General features: G+C 40.5%; 1 protein-coding gene across 1 annotated transcript; it reads right to left on the bottom strand.

Moving 5' to 3' along the window:
• Positions 1-4,042: 4,042 nt before the first annotated feature.
• On the bottom strand, positions 4,043-17,548 carry LOC306929992 (inter-alpha-trypsin inhibitor heavy chain H3-like; the record flags this gene model as incomplete). Its single annotated transcript, XM_079510729.1, has 19 exons — positions 4,043-4,177; positions 4,641-4,728; positions 4,852-5,000; positions 5,293-5,464; positions 5,713-5,817; positions 9,959-10,147; positions 10,510-10,724; positions 10,868-10,992; positions 11,123-11,299; positions 12,029-12,210; positions 12,353-12,463; positions 12,551-12,719; positions 12,866-12,982; positions 14,568-14,690; positions 15,091-15,201; positions 15,340-15,502; positions 15,813-15,917; positions 16,214-16,374; positions 17,480-17,548. The coding sequence occupies 19 exons, from the start codon at positions 17,546-17,548 to the stop codon at positions 4,063-4,065; spliced, it is 2,646 nt and encodes an 881-aa protein (XP_079366855.1). The 3' UTR covers positions 4,043-4,062.
• Between the last annotated feature and the right edge of the window lie 1,087 nt (positions 17,549-18,635).

Genomic DNA, 18,635 nt, shown 5'->3' with positions numbered 1-18,635 from the left:
CACAAAAGACAGCATTGACGCCTACATTCTACGTCACTATTGTACGGCCCGAGTGGAATAGTATGAGAGTGACGACACTAGCATTGACTCCCATTGTAACAACGGAATGCGGAAGTGCTCATTTTATCCCAATGAGATAGTTCCAATGTTTGGAACTATATCCCATAGGCACCCGCTTTGCGGCGAGATCAAAGCGTGTCGCCACTCTCTTACTATTCCACTCGGGGTACGGCCAGAGACAACTCCAGGCTCAACGCCTAGCAGTAGCCTCGGTCCCAGGCTTACTTATCTGCGAAAAGAAAAGCTCAACGCCAGGCTTTACGGAATGCATAGCTCTGATCCATAGCTCTAATGCGTTGCATTTAGTACTTAGTACTTAGATGTTACTCTCAACTTCCGCTGCTCGCATGAATAAAATAACGTTTTTGCTACTCACCAATTTCAAAACAAAGGCGGGTTGTGTCATTAGAAAGCCTACTTTCCTTAGTGGACGCACTCTGAGCCCCCCACCACACGTATATAAACTGTACTTTTTGGCCAAAAGGGGATTTTGTTTCCACCGGGAAAAAAAACTTTTAGTTACTCCGCTGCGCCTTCCACCGATATTGCCCAGAGAATTGCCTCATAGAGAATATTTTTCCTCTGGTGAAAAAAAATCCCTTTCTGGCCAAAAAGTACAGTTTATACGTACTAAGGAAAGTAGACTTTCTAATGACACAACCCGCCTTTGTTTTGGTGAGTAGCAAAAACGTTATTTTTATTTACGCTAAAGAGGAGAGGCTGCATGGTCTGCATTCATGCGAGCGGCGGAAGTTGAGACTCAGTAACATAGCTCTAAGTCTAAATGAAACGCAATACGCATTAGAGCTATGGAACAGAGCTACGGAATGCATTGGAGTATGGGCTCGCGCGAACCACGTGACCAGGCTATTTTTTGCCCCCTCAATGCCCTGGGTACTCAGGGTACGGCCGAACGCTGCAGTCCCGTGGACCAAGAAAGCTAGAGCCGTGGACTCGGAAATGGAGAAACGTCGCCACATGGCGGCCATCTTGCTACAGTACGCTCGCTCACTCATAACTTGTGTCTATGGTGTAGTACTGTAGTTTTGAATTAACCATAACAATACTTGCTACATTTTCAACCTATTTTCAAACAGTTTGGTTTGTTATAATAATTAGTGACGTCAGCGAGCTTGTAATGGACTTTCATATAAAAATAGCATTGCGGGTATGGGTAAGCAGATAAACCTCCTGATCCTGAATCATATAGCCACCTTTATAACGTTTGTAACCAAACCGTTTGCAAATCCGTCCAGATTTCAGCAAGTTATATTTTGGTCACACCATATATGGTCACGCCTCGTGACGTCACCACCATTATGGCCATCTCCATATATGAAGATCACGACACTGACCTCATCTAACCCTGGATAACCATACATGGAGAAGACTGGATCATCACCTAGATCTGCATATATAGAGCCGGCCAGCAACTCTACATCTGAACCCTTAGATCTCCATATATGGAGCTGACCTGTTCTCTTTCCTGTTCTGACATTCCATAATTATGTTGATCTTACCTCATCGATCAAACCCTGTACACTCAAGACACGCTCCATATATGGCCAGTACAGAATTCATAAAGGTAATAGAGCATGCACCTTCACTCTATCCAGGTGCTGGACAAATGCAGTACAAGAGGAAGAAATAGAGTCCGCAACACTGGTAGAAAAAACTCAGCTCCACTGGTTTATTGATTCAACGTTTCGATCACTGGAATGTACAGTACAGAATGAATTCCATATGTTGATCTGACTCCCCATGCTAAAGCGCCAGCGCTCGCCCAGCAATCTGCCGTCACCCAGGCGGATGCGTGCACGTGACCTCGCCCTCGACGCCCTAAACCCTCAGGGCCTAGCTTAGACTGCATCCAGACAGTCGAGTATGCCAGTTGTCGCGAGAGGCAGGAGTCTCTTCCTGTTTTTTAGACAGCTGGTGGATGGAAATTAAGCTCCGAGGCCGATCACTGCAAGTTGCTACATGGGTGGAGCTTCGTTTCCATCCACCAGCTGTCTAAAAACCAGGAAGAGACTAATCATCGTGAATCTACTGTGTGGATGCACCCTTTCTGGTATATCTATGATGGGTATTCTTCTGCCTATATACACATGCATGACGTTTCATTAAGGACGTGGTGGTCTGCGCCATTTTGAAATAGGACTAAACAGTCAGTTGAAACCAGTGGGAACCAGTGCAAAGTCGTCAAAAGTCTGGGTTTTCGGTGAAAATTCCTAGTTGTTAGTTTCATTAAACTGTTGTTCTTAAAGACGGGGTGAAATGGTTAATTTGGGCATTTTCTTTTGAAGTTTCACCCTGAAACGGCAAGCGCACTGATTTTGAACCAATCAGAATGTCGCATCCCTCCAGGCTATGTATGTCCGTGACACGTGCATGCAGATCTGTTTGTAAACAATGTCACAAAAGACAGGCAGCAAAGCTCATGGATTATTCTACCCTATAATGTTTTCAGATACATATTTTAGTATAGTAAGTATACTAGTAGTTTGTAATCAAAAGCACCTGTGTTTGGAGGACGATGCAGCAATGGGAATCAAATGGGTGAGCTTCATTTTTATTGGCTTTGATGTGGGCCTCGACACGTTTTCGTTTTCAGGAAGTAATTAAAATTTGATTTTATGGACTTTTTATATAGTTAGGTAGCCTATGCCCATATGATGACCACGGATGTGGTCTAAAAGTGTGAAAAACGTATTTCACTGGGTTTTTATGTCAGCTGACTGCATTGAACTAAAGGGATCACGCCAAGCACGTTAGTTCGATATAAACAAAGGTTGGCAACAGAGTGTCCATACACGCTCCTCGGAGATACTCGTGTGTCTGCTCTTCTCTCCGTTTCCTTTTTGTGCGTTCCTGTCCCGTTTTTATTTGCTGTTGCTGCTGTTTTTGCAGTTCCCAACATTACAATACTTTGTATTGTTGCATCCTCTTGTCTCATACTTGTGTGGTACATAGATCATAAAGAGCTAGATACCTCATTGGCTGCTGCAATTCATTGGAGCGACCTGTATCACATGGAATCACAGACAAGGCGGAAGTCGGTGAACCAATATGATCCAATTCCGTGATCCCGCCCCAGAAATCACGGCGGCTGAGCCAGGCTGGTTTATTACAAATGTTATCAATGTGGCTATGATTCAGGATGCTTATCTGCTTAATGTTATTTTTACTATATGTTATTTTATTTGAAGCCGCAAGACGTAGTGGTCAGAGCTGGAACTGCAGGTGGGCCCATGCATTTAGCACAAGGAAACCCTGCGCCGCTGCATGGGGTTTAACATTGAGCGCTTGTTTGCACTTCCGTTGGTGGTCAAATGCGGAAGTAGAGCATTCTTCCGGGTGCTTCAAAACGCCACTGAGCAACTAACATTGAAATGAATAGCAGGGGGTGGGGCTGGCCGCACTCTATCCTTTATAACTGGTGTGTGCGGCTGGTGTGTGCGACTTCAACTTAATCTGACTAATGACTAATGAGGCGAGTCAGTGAAGTCAGGTCAGTGTGAAGAGGAGCAAAGTCAGCAAACAATGAAATACACTAGTAAAATGATTAATGTAATGAGCAGAGATTCAGTGCAAACAAAACAAACACAAAATCAGATTGATATTGTTTTAATAGCTCAACTGTTAAAAGCTTCCAAGAAATTGAGAGAACATGACTGTAAATCCTGGACTCTACAAAAGATTATTTTTTCTTTTCTTTTCTTTTTTCAAAACAAAAAAGTAAGGCAGTTCTGTTTGACTTTACCCTTTAAGTTTAAACAACAACGAGACATAAATATTTATTCAGTAACAGACAAGTGAGTGACAACTAACTAACTGACACTGTGAAGCTTAGTTTATACTTCATTGTAACTGTATGACAAAGTCTAAATTAGACTCAACACTTTATTCAACAATTTATCTATGTTTCATATTAAATAAGTAAGTGTTTCGTTTTAAGCAGTTGGAGATTTATTTGGTGTAATGCTACAAGCCTGCACACAGTTATAATTGTGTCACAAGGAAGTCAGACAGTTCCTTCTGAAGAGCAAGCTCAGGAGACACAGACCAACATTCCAGTGTCGGGGCAAAGGGTTTACTGTAGTCCACAGCGGATGTTCTAGGGGAAAAACACATTCTTATTGGAAGATGTTACTATTATGAAGTAATGCAGTAACAATAGTAACTGTAAAGATGACCAAAATGTTTAGCCACAGAGTCACGTTAGCCAGACAACCATGCAAGTGTCAAGCTGTGAAAAAGTTGTTACTGTACAATACTTGCATGTTGCATGCCTAAAATTGCTGATATTTGCGCCACCCTCACATTGTCACTCTCCGGGCTGCATGAACAGCGCTCGAGCGCTGTTTTCTGCCCCCTCAATGACGCCACTCACCTAATCTACACCACTAAGAGTGTCTTGAGTGTACAGGGTTTGATGAGGTCAGACGAGGTCAGATCAACATATGGAATGAATTCTGTATTGGCCATATATGGAGTGTGTCACGAGACGTGACGGATGGACTGACTGACAGGTTTTGCAGGTTTTCATAGTAATAATAATAATATTTATTGTACTATACCTGAGAGCAGTAACCTCCCTGTTATGGAATCTGAGTCTTGCTGAAAGAGATGTTCCTTGCAGTATGGAAAAAACTGCAGGCTTTGCCACTGGAAGACAGACGATCATTAGACAAATAATTATTTTAAGTATTTCTGATAGTGATAACGCATGCACGCACACACACAAATCCAATCTGTTATTTTACACACGTGATATATTATTTCACTCACCTAAAATTCCTTCAGCATTGTTTCCTGATGGAAACTGTCTCAAGACAGGCCAGAGAAGTTTCTCTCCCTTCCTCTGATGAAGCAGGATGACAATACGTGTATCTCCAATTGAAACGTCCATCTCATTGTCCCGCAGAATCAGTGTGGCACTACATACAAGCAAGCATCCCAACATACTTTTATTTTTATGGGCCTAACAAAGTATACAATCTAAAAACTAGATTATGACAAATTCATCTTTTTAAGATATTGCTGTTTTACTGATCCACATATGAAATCTGTCCCCTACCAGCCTGTTGCTACTGAATAAAATCTTGATTCATCAATTGGGTTCCACTGTCAGAGTTAAATTAACACTGAGGACTTTACTATGTACAGTACACCATGGGTTTGATCACTTTTGAATATACAGTATAAGGTAAGAAACGCAGGCTTTGATACCTTCCTGCTGTTGCGTGGTCCTGGCCCCAGTGAAAAGCTTTCACATGCTGTCCGTCTCGCACAGTGATGGAATTGGTGTTCACCTCAATGCGCTGATCATTTTTGTAGTGAATAACGATCTCCTGGAGGCCCCCCTGCAGTGATTGTCTGAGCTCCCCATTCACAGACAATCCTGGGACAGCAGAGGAGATACCAACTCACAACAATGTCTGGGTTACTGCTGTAAGCATGGTACCCTGAGCAGTGACTAAAGACCTGAAGTAATTTGATCGATAGCCTACACAATAGTAATGAGTAAGATGTGTAGAAATAATCAGATCAACTGGCATTTAGGGAAATTAATACAAGATTTAAACACACTATAAAGGTTATAGCCAAACATAATGTAAGTGCAGGATAATATACTGCAGTGAAACTCACCTGTGTCGGGATCTTGCAGTAATTTCAGATGTTTGGCACTGACGTCATAACATAGTGGGATGGTCTGGTTTTCAGCTCCTAACAGAAACTTGTGGTGCCAAGGAACTAGTAGCATATAGTGAAAGATAGAGAGAAATAAATAGATATAGAAAGAGAAATGAGATGACAAATTAGACAAACACAAACACATACTGTACATACTACTAGTAGATGTACATGCATGCATTTTTTTATTTAAAAATTAAACAACTTGCCTGAAATCAAACTGTATGTAGAACAGTAAAATATAAACAACACTAACTAATATAATACTATATAAAAATATTCTGGATATACAGTATTGCTTATGTGTCCTATTAGAATGTGTCCTCATTCCTTGGTCACTGTTGTTGTTGTGTTTGACAAATGATACATTTCAATCATTTATATTTTAATATATTTATATATAAGTCAGCAGCGCATAATGAAAACAATAGATTTGATAAGTCATCATCATCAAGTGACACGGTCATGCAACAAAGCATGAATTTGAATTAATGAATAAGACTTTACTCAGACCTTAAACCTTTTGCTCAGGATGAGAGTATCCTGCTAATGCTGCACTCAGTTTGGGACAAAAAAAACAATTGGTAAGTAAAATAGCCAAAAACAGATAAAAGACGATAGGCTAATATAGTGTTACTTCGTTGATGTATTGTCATGAATAAAAATAAATAAAAATAACTTGTGTACTTGATGAGTCTCACTGATTTCATCTCAGTTTTATATTTTGTTATGTTTTCAGGTAATGCATCAATACCTTTGGTTCTCAACATGAGGTCCAGGGACCCCCAGGGGTATTTGAAATAGTTCCTGAGGGTCCAATGCAGTTCTATAAGGTTTGGAAGCCATCTTTGGACTATTTTAAACAAAAATTCCCGACTGAGGATGTTCAGGTGTAGGACGGTTGTCTAATAGTTGAATTATTCCTGTATAGCAAGTGACAATCTGTTTGAGAACAATGTAATGTGATGCAATATGATATGACCTTATTACCTTTATACTTTTATTTTACTTTATTTTATTGTGTGTCTGTTTTGGTCCTGTATTTCAGTCATTTTATTTATTTATTTTTCTCAAGGTGTTCTTAATGTATTGTATGCTTATGTGTAGTCTAGTGGTGTATATATGTATATGTAGGTATGTCTTGTTGTGTGTAGAAAAAACAATAAAAACGATTTAATAATACAATTACGTTAAACAGCGTTTAAACTCACTTTGCCACTCAATTTGCCACTCACTTTATGCATGCGCATACCCTCTATTACAGACTACAGAGATGAAAAAGAAAGTACGATAAAATAGGGCAGGCTACTTTTACTCTGACAACCTATCTAACCATTAGGCTACAACCCAATGAATGATTACCTGATGGAAATAAAGCTGAATAAAGCCTTGTTACAGTCACGTGGACTTTTTTTTATGAATGTGTATAGAAATGTGTTTTTCAAATATGTTGGTAAATCTTTGTCTTGTATATTCATGTGTACGAGGCAACCACTTTGTGTACATGTATATGTATATGTGTTTGTGTGTGTGTGTGAGTGCGTGCGTGCGTGCGTGCGTGCGTGCGTGCGTGCGTGCGTGTGCATTCATATACATGGGTGTGTGTATGTGTGTTCACATAAAAAAGCAATCCTATAATATTATTGTAATTATTGTTACTATTATTATTACGGCTATTATTCTTATTATTCTTATTATATTCTTATTATCATCATTATTATTATGATTACTAAGTATTATCATTATTATAATTATTATGAATTGTTATTAGGGACCAAGAAGTCACGCAGTGACTTTGGTCACTCTTTGTTTTTGTGTTTATTTTTCTTCTTCTCCTTCTTCTTCTCCTTCTCCTTCTTCCGCCAAAAATTGCTGTTCTGACTGAATGGTGCAGTCGGTTTTCGCGAAACGCGGTAATCTGGTAGAGGGTCATGCCAAACGGTGAATATGCGACGCCCAAGACGATTGGCCAAATGGTGGCGCTATAGCGCTCAATTAAAAATGCTAACTTTGAACGTGCATAGCTCATGAACCGTTTGACCGTTGGCAATGACACTTTGATACCCATATGCGTCTCCTCGTGCTGAACAACTTTCGTGTTCTGACTTTTGACCTCTGACCTTTAGATCACCCGCCATTTTGAATTATATGATCAGTACTTTATTTTATTCTCCTTCTGCCAAAAATAGCTGTTCTGACTGAACCGTGCAGTCGGTTTGCGCAAAACTTGTCAACATGATAGAGGACCATGCCAAACGGTGACTATGTGAAGCCCATCATGATTGGCCAAATGGTGGCGCTATAGCACTCAATTGATGCAAAACTTGCAAAACTTGCAAACTTTGAACGTGCATATCTCATGAACCGTTTGACCGTTGGCAATGACACTTTGATACACATATGTGTCTCCTCATGCCGAACAACTTCCGAGTTCTGACTTTTGACCTCTGACCTTTAGATCACCCGCCATTTTGAATTATTTGAAAAACAGTTCAAATGTAACTCCTCCCAGAATCTTTGCTCAAAATGCACGAAAACTTCTACACGTGAACTTTGGACCTATACGGACAAATAATCGTAGCACATTTTTGTTAAGTGAAAAAATGAAGTTTTTATGAGCCAATGAAAATTGCTGTTTTGTGAAAATTATTCTTCTGCCTCTAATACACACACATGCTTATGTCACTTTACTATGCGAAGCCCATCACGATTGGCCAAATGGTGGCGCTATAGCACTCAATTGATGCAAAACTTGCAAACTTGCAAACTTTGAACGTGCATATCTCATGAACCGTTTGACCGTTGGCAATGACACTTTGATACACATATGTGTCTCCTCATGCCCAACAACTTTCGTGTTCTGACTTTTGACCTCTGACCTTTAGATCACCCGCCATTTTGAATTATATGAAAAACAGTTCAAATGTAACTCCTCCCAGAATCTTTGCTCAAAATGCACGAAAACTTCTACACGTGAACTTTGGACCGATACGGACAAATAATCGTAGCACATTTTTTCTAAGTGAAAAAATGAAGTTTTTATGAGCCAATGAAAATTGCGCGCGCACGCACACACACACACACACACACACACTAAAGTTTGAGTACTTATGCTGAACAAACACTGAATGATTTTCCTGTTAACAATGGAGTAACTGATTGTCTCCATGTAGCTCAGTCAGTCGAGCTCTTGCCCTTGGACCGCAAGGTTGTGTGTTCAAATCCAGCTACTGACAACTCAGCTTGTCAGTCTTATTTGTACATATTGTTGAACGCCCTGTGGGCTATATCAGTGAGATCAATAACTTTAAAGACTGGTGTGATAATTGCCACCTTATGTTAAACACCACAAAAACTAAAGAGATGATCTTCAATCCAAATCCATGGTTATGAACGAATGTCTGCCTAACACACACACGCATGCAGCCACGCACGCACGCACGCACGCACGCACGCACGCACGCACGCACACACACACACACACACACACACACACACACACACACAAAGAGAAGTTTGCACGCACGCACGCACGCACGCACGCACGCACGCACGCACGCACGCACGCACGCGCACACACACACAAAGAGAAGTTTGTACGCACGCACGCACGCACGCACGCACGCACGCAGGCAGGCAGGCAGGCAGGCAGGCAGGCAGGCAGGCAGGCACGCACACACACACACACACACACACACACACACACACTTTAACTGTGCGTGAAAACACACTGTAGTAATGGATAAAGACATGCCCAAAATGAGGACACACCTTCTTGTTACCAAATCAGTAAATGGTTTTACAGTTTACAATGTATTCACTGATTGTCTCTGTGTAGGTCAGTCAGTAGAGCTCCCGCCTTCGGTCCACAAGGTTGCGAGTTCAAATCCCGGTACCGACAACTCAGCTCGTCAGTCTCATTTGTGCGTGTTGTTCTTATTGCGCATTGTTCTTCTTCTATCTTGGTCCCGCTTTATCGCTGCTTGCAGCTATATTTATTATTGATATTGGCATTAATATTAATATTATTGGTATTATTGAGAGCAATATTATTATTATTTGGTGGGTAAGGGATAATAAGTATTAGAAAACTGTCATCCTTTTCTCATCAATCAGTAACTAACTAACTAACTAAAGCCCGTTTTTATTTGAAATTTGTGACTTTACGCAAATAGTAACTTTACAGTTACATGCACAATACCTTGTGTTGTCGGTGGTACTTCGGTGGCCGAGATATCAGTTGGTGGAACATTCATACTGTGAAAGTCCAATGAGTCATATTGCAAGTCGTCCTGTGATTCAGCCATCACAGGATTATAACCAGCAAAGAGCATGACGCTTTGGTCATCATAATCAGGGGGCTGCATACGGGCTGGGGGAGGGGGAGGTGCTGAAAACCAAATAAAAAATCTGTATTACAAAATGTACTTTTCGTTAACTACCAACCTGGTGTCCCTGTTTTTGGGCATGTCATTTTAGGCTAATCTTTATAAAATCTTAAAACAAAAGAAGCAATAGCATCTACCAGCTCACAACACATTGTTATTATGACATGAAGTATAAAATAGGACTAAGTAGTTAATCTACCTCTGACTCCAACACTAAATAGACAAAATCATAATCATAATCCTTATCATGGCATACTTACAAATGTTATCTAACCCGAATTATTGCTCTAAAATGATTCCCGCTTGGAAGATTGCCCTAAAAGTTTTGACCTGTGTTCTACATTGAATATAAATTAAGTTTTACCAAAGCCGAAGCGTACTCCATGACCAACACCAGCTTGGCCATGTCCATGTCTGGATGGTTTCTCTCCTTCTTTGGGTTTATGGAGAACTTGTGTGTTCTCCCCTGGTGGCTTTGTGACCACCATGGATGTATGTTGCGTCACAAAACTGTATTTCAGAGACAGCTCCAGGGCCTCTTTCTTCACGTTCTCCTTCCCAGCACCAGATAACTGCAACCTAATCGAGTCATCGACACATGATGTCATGTGTTGTAAAGTTGTTGATGAGTCACATGACGTAAATATGTAAATTATATAACAGACACAGTAAAACTCAGAATATGCCAATGATTAGAATATATTATATAACGGAATATTCACTCTTTGTCCAGGAGCTGTTTCACCGTGAGGTAGGCCCAGACCCTCTGGAGGTGGTGGTCAGAAATGGTTCCAGTGGACTCTAGCCTGCTATCTTTCTCAGACTCAAACTCCATCTTTATGCTTTTCTATGATCATCAAAATATATCCTTGTGTCAGACAAATGACTGTCAAGAAAGACTTGTATGTTGTTCATGCAGCATGTTACAAAAAGTTCATTGTCATTTTCTCCCTGTGTACACATGCAGCTTTCCTTACCGAAAGGGCAACAACCCGTGGAGTAAACGTTTCAGTGTTGTTGTCTATGAGACCAGCCACCACAATTTCAGAGCCATTGTAGTACTGGCTGAAGTTGGTCTTGGTTAGGTCAATCCCACCAACATAGATCATTATCACATCTGTCAATAAGGGATTGGCGACCTCTTCATAGAAACCCTGGTGAAATAATAATAATAACGTTGATTTGCAAGCTTTTAAATCTCAAATTAAATCATCAGTTAAGGCAAATCAAATTTGCCAACATAACTAAAAGCTCTAACTGATTACTGATTTCATATACTTTTTGTGATTGGTCTGTTTTTATTATTGTACTGTATACCTATGGGGGGTCAAATCAACATATCCGCCTGGGTGACAGCAGACTGCTGGGCGAGCGCTGGCGCTTTGGCATGGGGTTCAGATCAACATATGGAATTAATTCTGTACTGGCCATATATGGAGCGTGTCTTGAGTGTACAGGGTTTGATGAGGTCAGATCAACATATGGAATGTCAGAACAGGTCAGCTCCATATGGAGATCTAAGGGTGGCAGCGGGGGCAGTGTATTGAGTGTACAGGGTTTGATGAGGGCCCAGGTCAGCTCCATATATGGAGATCTAAGGGTTTGAGGTTTGAGGTAAGATGTAGAGTTGCTGGCCAATATTGATGACATCAGGGATCTCCACAATCCACATATGGGCTTAATATTGATGACATCAGGGATCTCCATCCCTGATGATGTCACGTGATGACATGACCATTATGGTCATGCCTCGTGACAGCCCTCGTGACGAACTAACTAACTAACTAACAAACTGACTGGGAATTGCACGTTTTCATAGTAAATAACTCTACATCAAACACAAGTTACACAACAAACTGAAATGAAATGAAATGTCTCTTAACCTGCAGCTGCAAGTCAGCATCTGAATCCTCGTAAATCCGTCGTGCCACTCCGTTGTTCTCCAATGCCATCGTCTCGAGGAACTCAAAATTGACATCATATCCAAATCCAAGACAGTAGAGTGGGTATTTCTTATTTATGGCCTTTCTTACATTGTCCTGTATTCTTTCTTTATTTGTCACTCCTGTAATGATAACCAAATTACTTAGAAATCGAGAAACCGTTGCGTCCTCAGATGCATTTTGTTTAGTCTGCTATTGTTATCCATACAGAACTGATATAATCATTATTATTATTCTACACGGTGGGGGGTTGGGGTAAATTACCTGAGGTTGGATCACCATCAGTGAGAAGTATAAGAAGAGATGCAGAGCCATCTCTGGGGTTTCGCTTCAGCATTTCTGCACCTTGTAACACGGCAGCGTTGATATCTGTGGCTAAAATGGGAAGAAAAACACATCTCTAATTGCCATTCTGGTGTCACAAGCTCTGATAGCAATAGATTATATAGATCAGAACCATACATCCTGCGTCTCGGATGTTCCGTGCAAACTCTTTGGCAGCTGCCAGGTTTTCACTATTGGCCTGGGAGAGTTCTCTCTTCCAGGAGGAAACGCTGTTGTCAAAAATGATCAAACCAAAGTAATCTTCTTCCGCCAGGTCTCCCAAGATGTGTAGAAGAGCACGACGGGTCTGAGCAAATTAATAATTTCGTAAATTAGAGGAACTTCGTAAATGTTGTGTATGGCACTATGGCAACATTTCAATGATGTCAGTGCGAGTAAACAACAGTATGCTCTTGAAATGGAAAAAACACTACAAACATTGTACAACAATACCTGACGCATTTTATTGCCATGCATGGAGCCACTCCGATCAATGATGAAGACAACATTCTTTGGTATGGGCGGGAGACCACTTGGGGCAAAGTGATGCACAAAATACCCGCCAGACACCTTTATGGGAATTTAGATGTCAGAAAAAGAGTACAGTCAGTAGGCCTACAGTATAGCCTACTGAAAAGATTAGAACTCAGCTCTTTAGTGCAAACAAAATACATTTTCAATTTGGGATACCTCCTTTATCCAGGTGTGTGCAAGCATGTGACAACTAAAGTGAAATTTGAAGTGACAGTGAAAGTGAACAGTGACAGTGAAAGTGAACAGACAAAATAAAATAGAGGAACTTTGCTTTCATTCTTAAATTTGTTTTATCGCACCTGTTTATATTTCTTGATTGAACTGCATATATTGTTTTCCTACACTTTGCTTCTTTGTTTTTGTCTCCACCAGGCCGAGGCATGGGGAGAGAGTATGTTTTGCACTCCGTCCGTGTGTCCGTCCTTCCGTCCTTCCGTCCTTCCGTCCGTCTGTGAACAGCTAATCTCCGGCACCGTTAACCCGGTCGATGCCAAACTTTGCACACACTCTCCCTGGATGCCAACGATGAACCTCTGCCCCACATTTTCCAGAACGGCCTGTTATAGCGCCACCATGAGGCAGCTTTTCACATTCTGTACCTAAAACTGCACCGATCTGCATGAAATGTTGCATGCACACTCCCTAGAGGCCAAGGACAAACCTTTTACCTGCATTTTCCGCATCTGCCTTTTATAGCGCCACCAGGAGGCCGACTTTTGTAAAACACATTTTTTGATATTACTCCTCCAGATTCTGTCCAAAAATCTCACAAATCGTTACACAGTATCTCTATGGTCATGTGCTCAAGTCGGATCTGTCTGATATTTCATATTCCATCCTAATTGGCTATAATTGGCTTTCACAGTTTGCAAGATTGCCCCGTTTTGAACAATAGCCTCAAATCATGAACGCAGCATGCAATTTACGTGAAATCTTTCACACATTTTCTTACTAGGCTGAGGAATATATCCCACCCTTTTCACATTGGCCTGTTATAGCGCCACCAACAGGTTGATTTTTGCAAAACACATTTTTGGAACAAAATGCCTCAAATCGGTACACATGATCTCTGTAGTCATGTGATCAAGACGAGTCTGTTGGATTTCTCAGATTGTACACTGATTGGCTAAGATTGCCTTCCAAAGTTTTCAGGAGTGGCCCGTTTTGTACAAAATGCTGCACATGTCCTGCTCATCCAGAATTCTATCCTCAGAGATGCTATGAGTGATCTGGCTCTGCATTTCCTCAACAAAATGAAGGAAAAAAAATCCTCCTAAACATTTTGCCAAACATCACACACACTCCTATCCTCCTGGTGGAGACCTGTGCCCGGAAGGGCACTTTTTCTAGTTTATGTATGCGAAGAACAGACATCACTCTATAGCACTTAAAGTGTTGTAAAGCTGCACTAATACAATGTAATTTTGTCTGTATGGTGGTCTACAATTTAGTTTATACAATTGGGGACACAGTCACACAGGATCTGACCTGATGGTCAAGATTCAATGAATCCCCTGAGCAAGCTAGCAGGCAGGCTCTATTAGTTAAATGGTACACATTTTCACAGGAAACTGGGATCAAATCGAGGAAAGTTACATAGTGCAGGTTTAAGATTACATACCATGATGTCTCCCAGTGAGACGTCCCTGTTGACATCATAAGCAACAACCAGATCTCCATTCATTCCCTGTTCTCCACAGCAATTGACCTGTTGTTGCTCTGTAGGGTAAAAATGCACCCAAGCCTAGGAACAGAATACATCACTCATTATGGTTTTCCTGTAGCAATACATTCTTCAGTTCACATACAGTATATTTATCATGCACAAACAAATAGTTTAGACTGACAATAGATATACCCTTTACATTTTTAGTATCAAATTAAATTTGTACTGGGCAGTGTATCAGTTCAAGTTATTTTCAAAATGTAATGTGAATTACTTTGATTTTACTACTACTTTACTACTTTCTGTGATAAGTAATGTATATTACTTGTATATTACTTACAGTATGCGTTCCGTTCACAAAAAGTAATGAATTCCCATATTTGTAAAAGCAAAAGTACTCATGATGTGTTAGTGTTAACAAGCACTGGTACTGTAACTTTCCTGTAAAATAATGTACTGCACTGGACAGTAACGTTACCTGGTTGTGAGCGTGTGTTTTTGTAACAGCATTGGCTAGAGCATTGGTACTTAATCCTCCTTTAACCTGGACAAACGTAATGCCCGGCTTCTCATTGATGTATACATCCATCTGGCATTTAAAAAAAAAAACATACATGTTAAGTGATAGAACCAAGGACTAACTGTATTAGTTCAGTTGTAACATTATTTTCACAATGGCGACTACAATTGATAGCATTTCGTATTACTGACTCCTACTGTATTTCACCTTGAAGTCTTTGACAGGCTGCATGGGTCGGGCGTGGATCTGCAGCTCATATTTGCCCAGTGTTCGTTTCAGAAGCTCCTCGTATGTGAGTTCAAAGGTCACCTTTTGGAGAGCAGCCACAGTCACAGAGGTCTTAAACTCCTCAAGTGTTCTCCCCACAGAACTGTACCAAAAAGAAAGAAATGTTTTTAAAACATGAATGTTACTATTTCACACTGAAAATGAACATCAGCACCCATTTATTGTGGCAGCGGTGGCCGAACGGATTGTGGAGCGGTCTTGATACCGGAAGGTCGCCAGTTCGAATCAGCGGTCCGACACGTTAAAATTACCACCGCTGAAGTGAACAAGGCATTGAACCACTACGATGAAATGTTCTATGAGCAGGGCCTGGCTGGAAACAAGTTCTTGAGCTTAGCCCAGATACCCTGGGTAAATATAGTAATCATTTCATTTCATTTCATTTCATTTACCTGATGACACCAGCACTTTCACCCCGGGACACAGCCTCAGTGTACTGCTGTTGTGCTTGCTCCTTAGCTTTCACAACACCATCATACATCTCGCCTTCAATACGCCTGAGAAAGACCAACAGTGTAAAAGAGCTGAAGCCTGCAGAATTTGTACTTTGTCATGAAACTGGGATCAATTGTGGTTAAGAGGTTACTGTACTGTACAACAGCATCAAATTTCCAGTTTAGACAATTTCAGTTATTTCCAATGATTGGCACTGTCATACAACATTGTATGCAATTCATTATTAATACATAATTAATAAGTTGTCATGCAGTTTCCGGGGTAAGACCAGTTTCCGAAACACTTCATGATTTGGGTTAAGTGAAAGTTTTTTCTATTAATTTCTATAGAGACCCACATTCTGAATTTGCTGATGAATGCATTCTTAGGGATCCTGACTTGGAAATGTATTTCTTTTTGTGCGTCCACACGGTTGACAACACGGCTGGTGATGACAGTGGTGGCATAGCGACTGGTCACAGTGGAGTTGATGTGGAAGCTGTAGATGTCCCAATCCTCCTAGAAATATACACCACAAAACACAACCCAACTTAGTGACCAGACCACTGACCAGAACTTGACCAGAGAATAAAAACAATGCTGACAACAAGTAGTTGGGCAGGAATAGCACATTGGGAATCTCATTGGTCCTATGGCAGAAACACCCCTTATATCAACTACCCAACAACTCATTTTTCAACTACCATTTGCATTTCACAAGAGAGGCCTTTGTACATCCAGAGGTACTACTACTTTCTGCAAAAACACAAACACAGGCACACACGCACACACACACACACACACACACACAAACACAGGCACACACGCACACACACACACACACACACACACACACACACACACACACACACACACACACACACACACACACACACACACACACACACACACACACACACACACACACACACACACACACACACTGAAAGTATTAAACAACAGTCAGCAGGTCCTTCACCTCTTTTTGTGGTGTTTGTCGAAGAGACATAGTTCACTTCACTGTGTTGAAACAATTTACGGTTTAAGAATGTTTCGTTCTACCAGTAATGGGGGAGTAGGGTTGGGGTTGGAATGACGATATGTGCTCATTTAGTATTACTACTACGTCTAATATTACTTGGAAAGATTAAATAATTATAATGTTCCAAAAAAAGCTTTAAATCACTTTCAACTGAGCATCTCCAGTCTGCATTCAAAAAACACATTTTCTGAATGTTTAACTTTTATCTGTTACGTTAGACTGTCACGTGATGTCACATATTAAATATTCCTAATATGTTAACAGTTGAAGTTCTACTCTCTAATTTAACCCATTCAGGCCTGACGTCGAAATTTAAAAAAAAAAAGTTTTCTAAATCATGACAATTTTCGGAAAGATTTGAGGCACATTTTAACGGTTTTTCAAAAATAGCAGACCTACAAGTTCATAGTGCGCCACTCGGTGGCGCGCTATGAGCTTGTAGATCTGCTATTTTTCAATAGCTAAATTATAACATAATGTTTAAAACGCTAACGCTAACGTGACATGGATGCGTTCCAGGTATCAATGGATTAAGCACACCCCAAAACATGCATGTCATATTCATACTGTATATTACCCTACCTTGATTGGTGCTGCGGTACCAAAAGCCAGCAACAACCCAAGAAGGGTGAGTCGCACCACTCTCTCCATGATGGGTTCCACACGAATGATGCCTGGGATGGTCAACCTGCTGTTAAACTCAGCTGTGAGACAAATGCAGTGTGCAGAAGTTCTTAAAGTGACAAACCCTCTTATTAGATTAGAGGCAAGATTCAGTCCATTCCACAAAGGTCACTATTGAATATATACTCTTCTGTCATCAGTCCAAAATCCAAGCTCTTGTAATGGTTATATCTGATATCAGTTATTCTCTGTGGATAACAATTGTAAAATGAACAAATGATATTCTTCCTGTCTGTCTGTATATGTTTGTGCATGATATCGGAGTTCATCTTGGAAACTAGTGGATTGATCAGCACCAAATTTATCCACCCCAAATTGTTCAAGGGATATAACTCTTGAACCATACAATCAAAATGTTATTTTCCCTGGATTATTTGATGATGATGCAATTCCCCATGGCCATTTCTGAATAACTAGATCTGCTATTTAGCATTTTCTTCAGAGCATGTTCTGATATTAAAAAAAAGTTTATTCTTTTAATTTATTTTATTTTTTACATAATAGGTAGTTAAACAACTAGTCGACTAGTCGACTAGTAAACTAGGCAACTAGTCAACTAGTAAAAATGACTAGAAGTGAATGCCCTTATGACACACATGTAATACTAGGTATTAATTCAGCCCAATCCACAGGAGACAGCCTATGTGTCAGATACCTTTCTTCCTGTCATCAGTCCAAAATCCACCCTCTTGGTAATGTTGATATATGATATCAGTTATCTAGGGGAAAGAGAAACAATAGTAAACTAAACAAATTGCATCTGTGGGTCTCTAGATAAGCCTATCTCACAGAATTTCCCCCTTAATACGCCCCCTTTCCGCGTTAGTGGTGATAGCGTGACGTCACTCCATAGACGCTACATGTTAACAGAGGTCATTTAAGAAGTCTACAACTTTTGTTTTCTCAAGGTAAGGTTTGTTCTATCTGTTCGAGCTGATTTACCATCTTGTTTGCTTCATAATAATATTGGTCTGTCACATTTTTACATTAGAAAATGTACTTAGATTCTCCAGAAAAAAACGTGTAAATGCTAATGTTAAATGACACCACTATT

This window comes from Electrona antarctica (genome assembly GCF_951216825.1).
Source record: "Electrona antarctica genome assembly, chromosome: 9".
Classification (NCBI taxonomy): Eukaryota; Metazoa; Chordata; class Actinopteri; order Myctophiformes; family Myctophidae; genus Electrona; species Electrona antarctica.
Note: the sequence above shows the minus strand (reverse complement) of the source record. Positions and strands in the feature narration are given on the sequence as shown.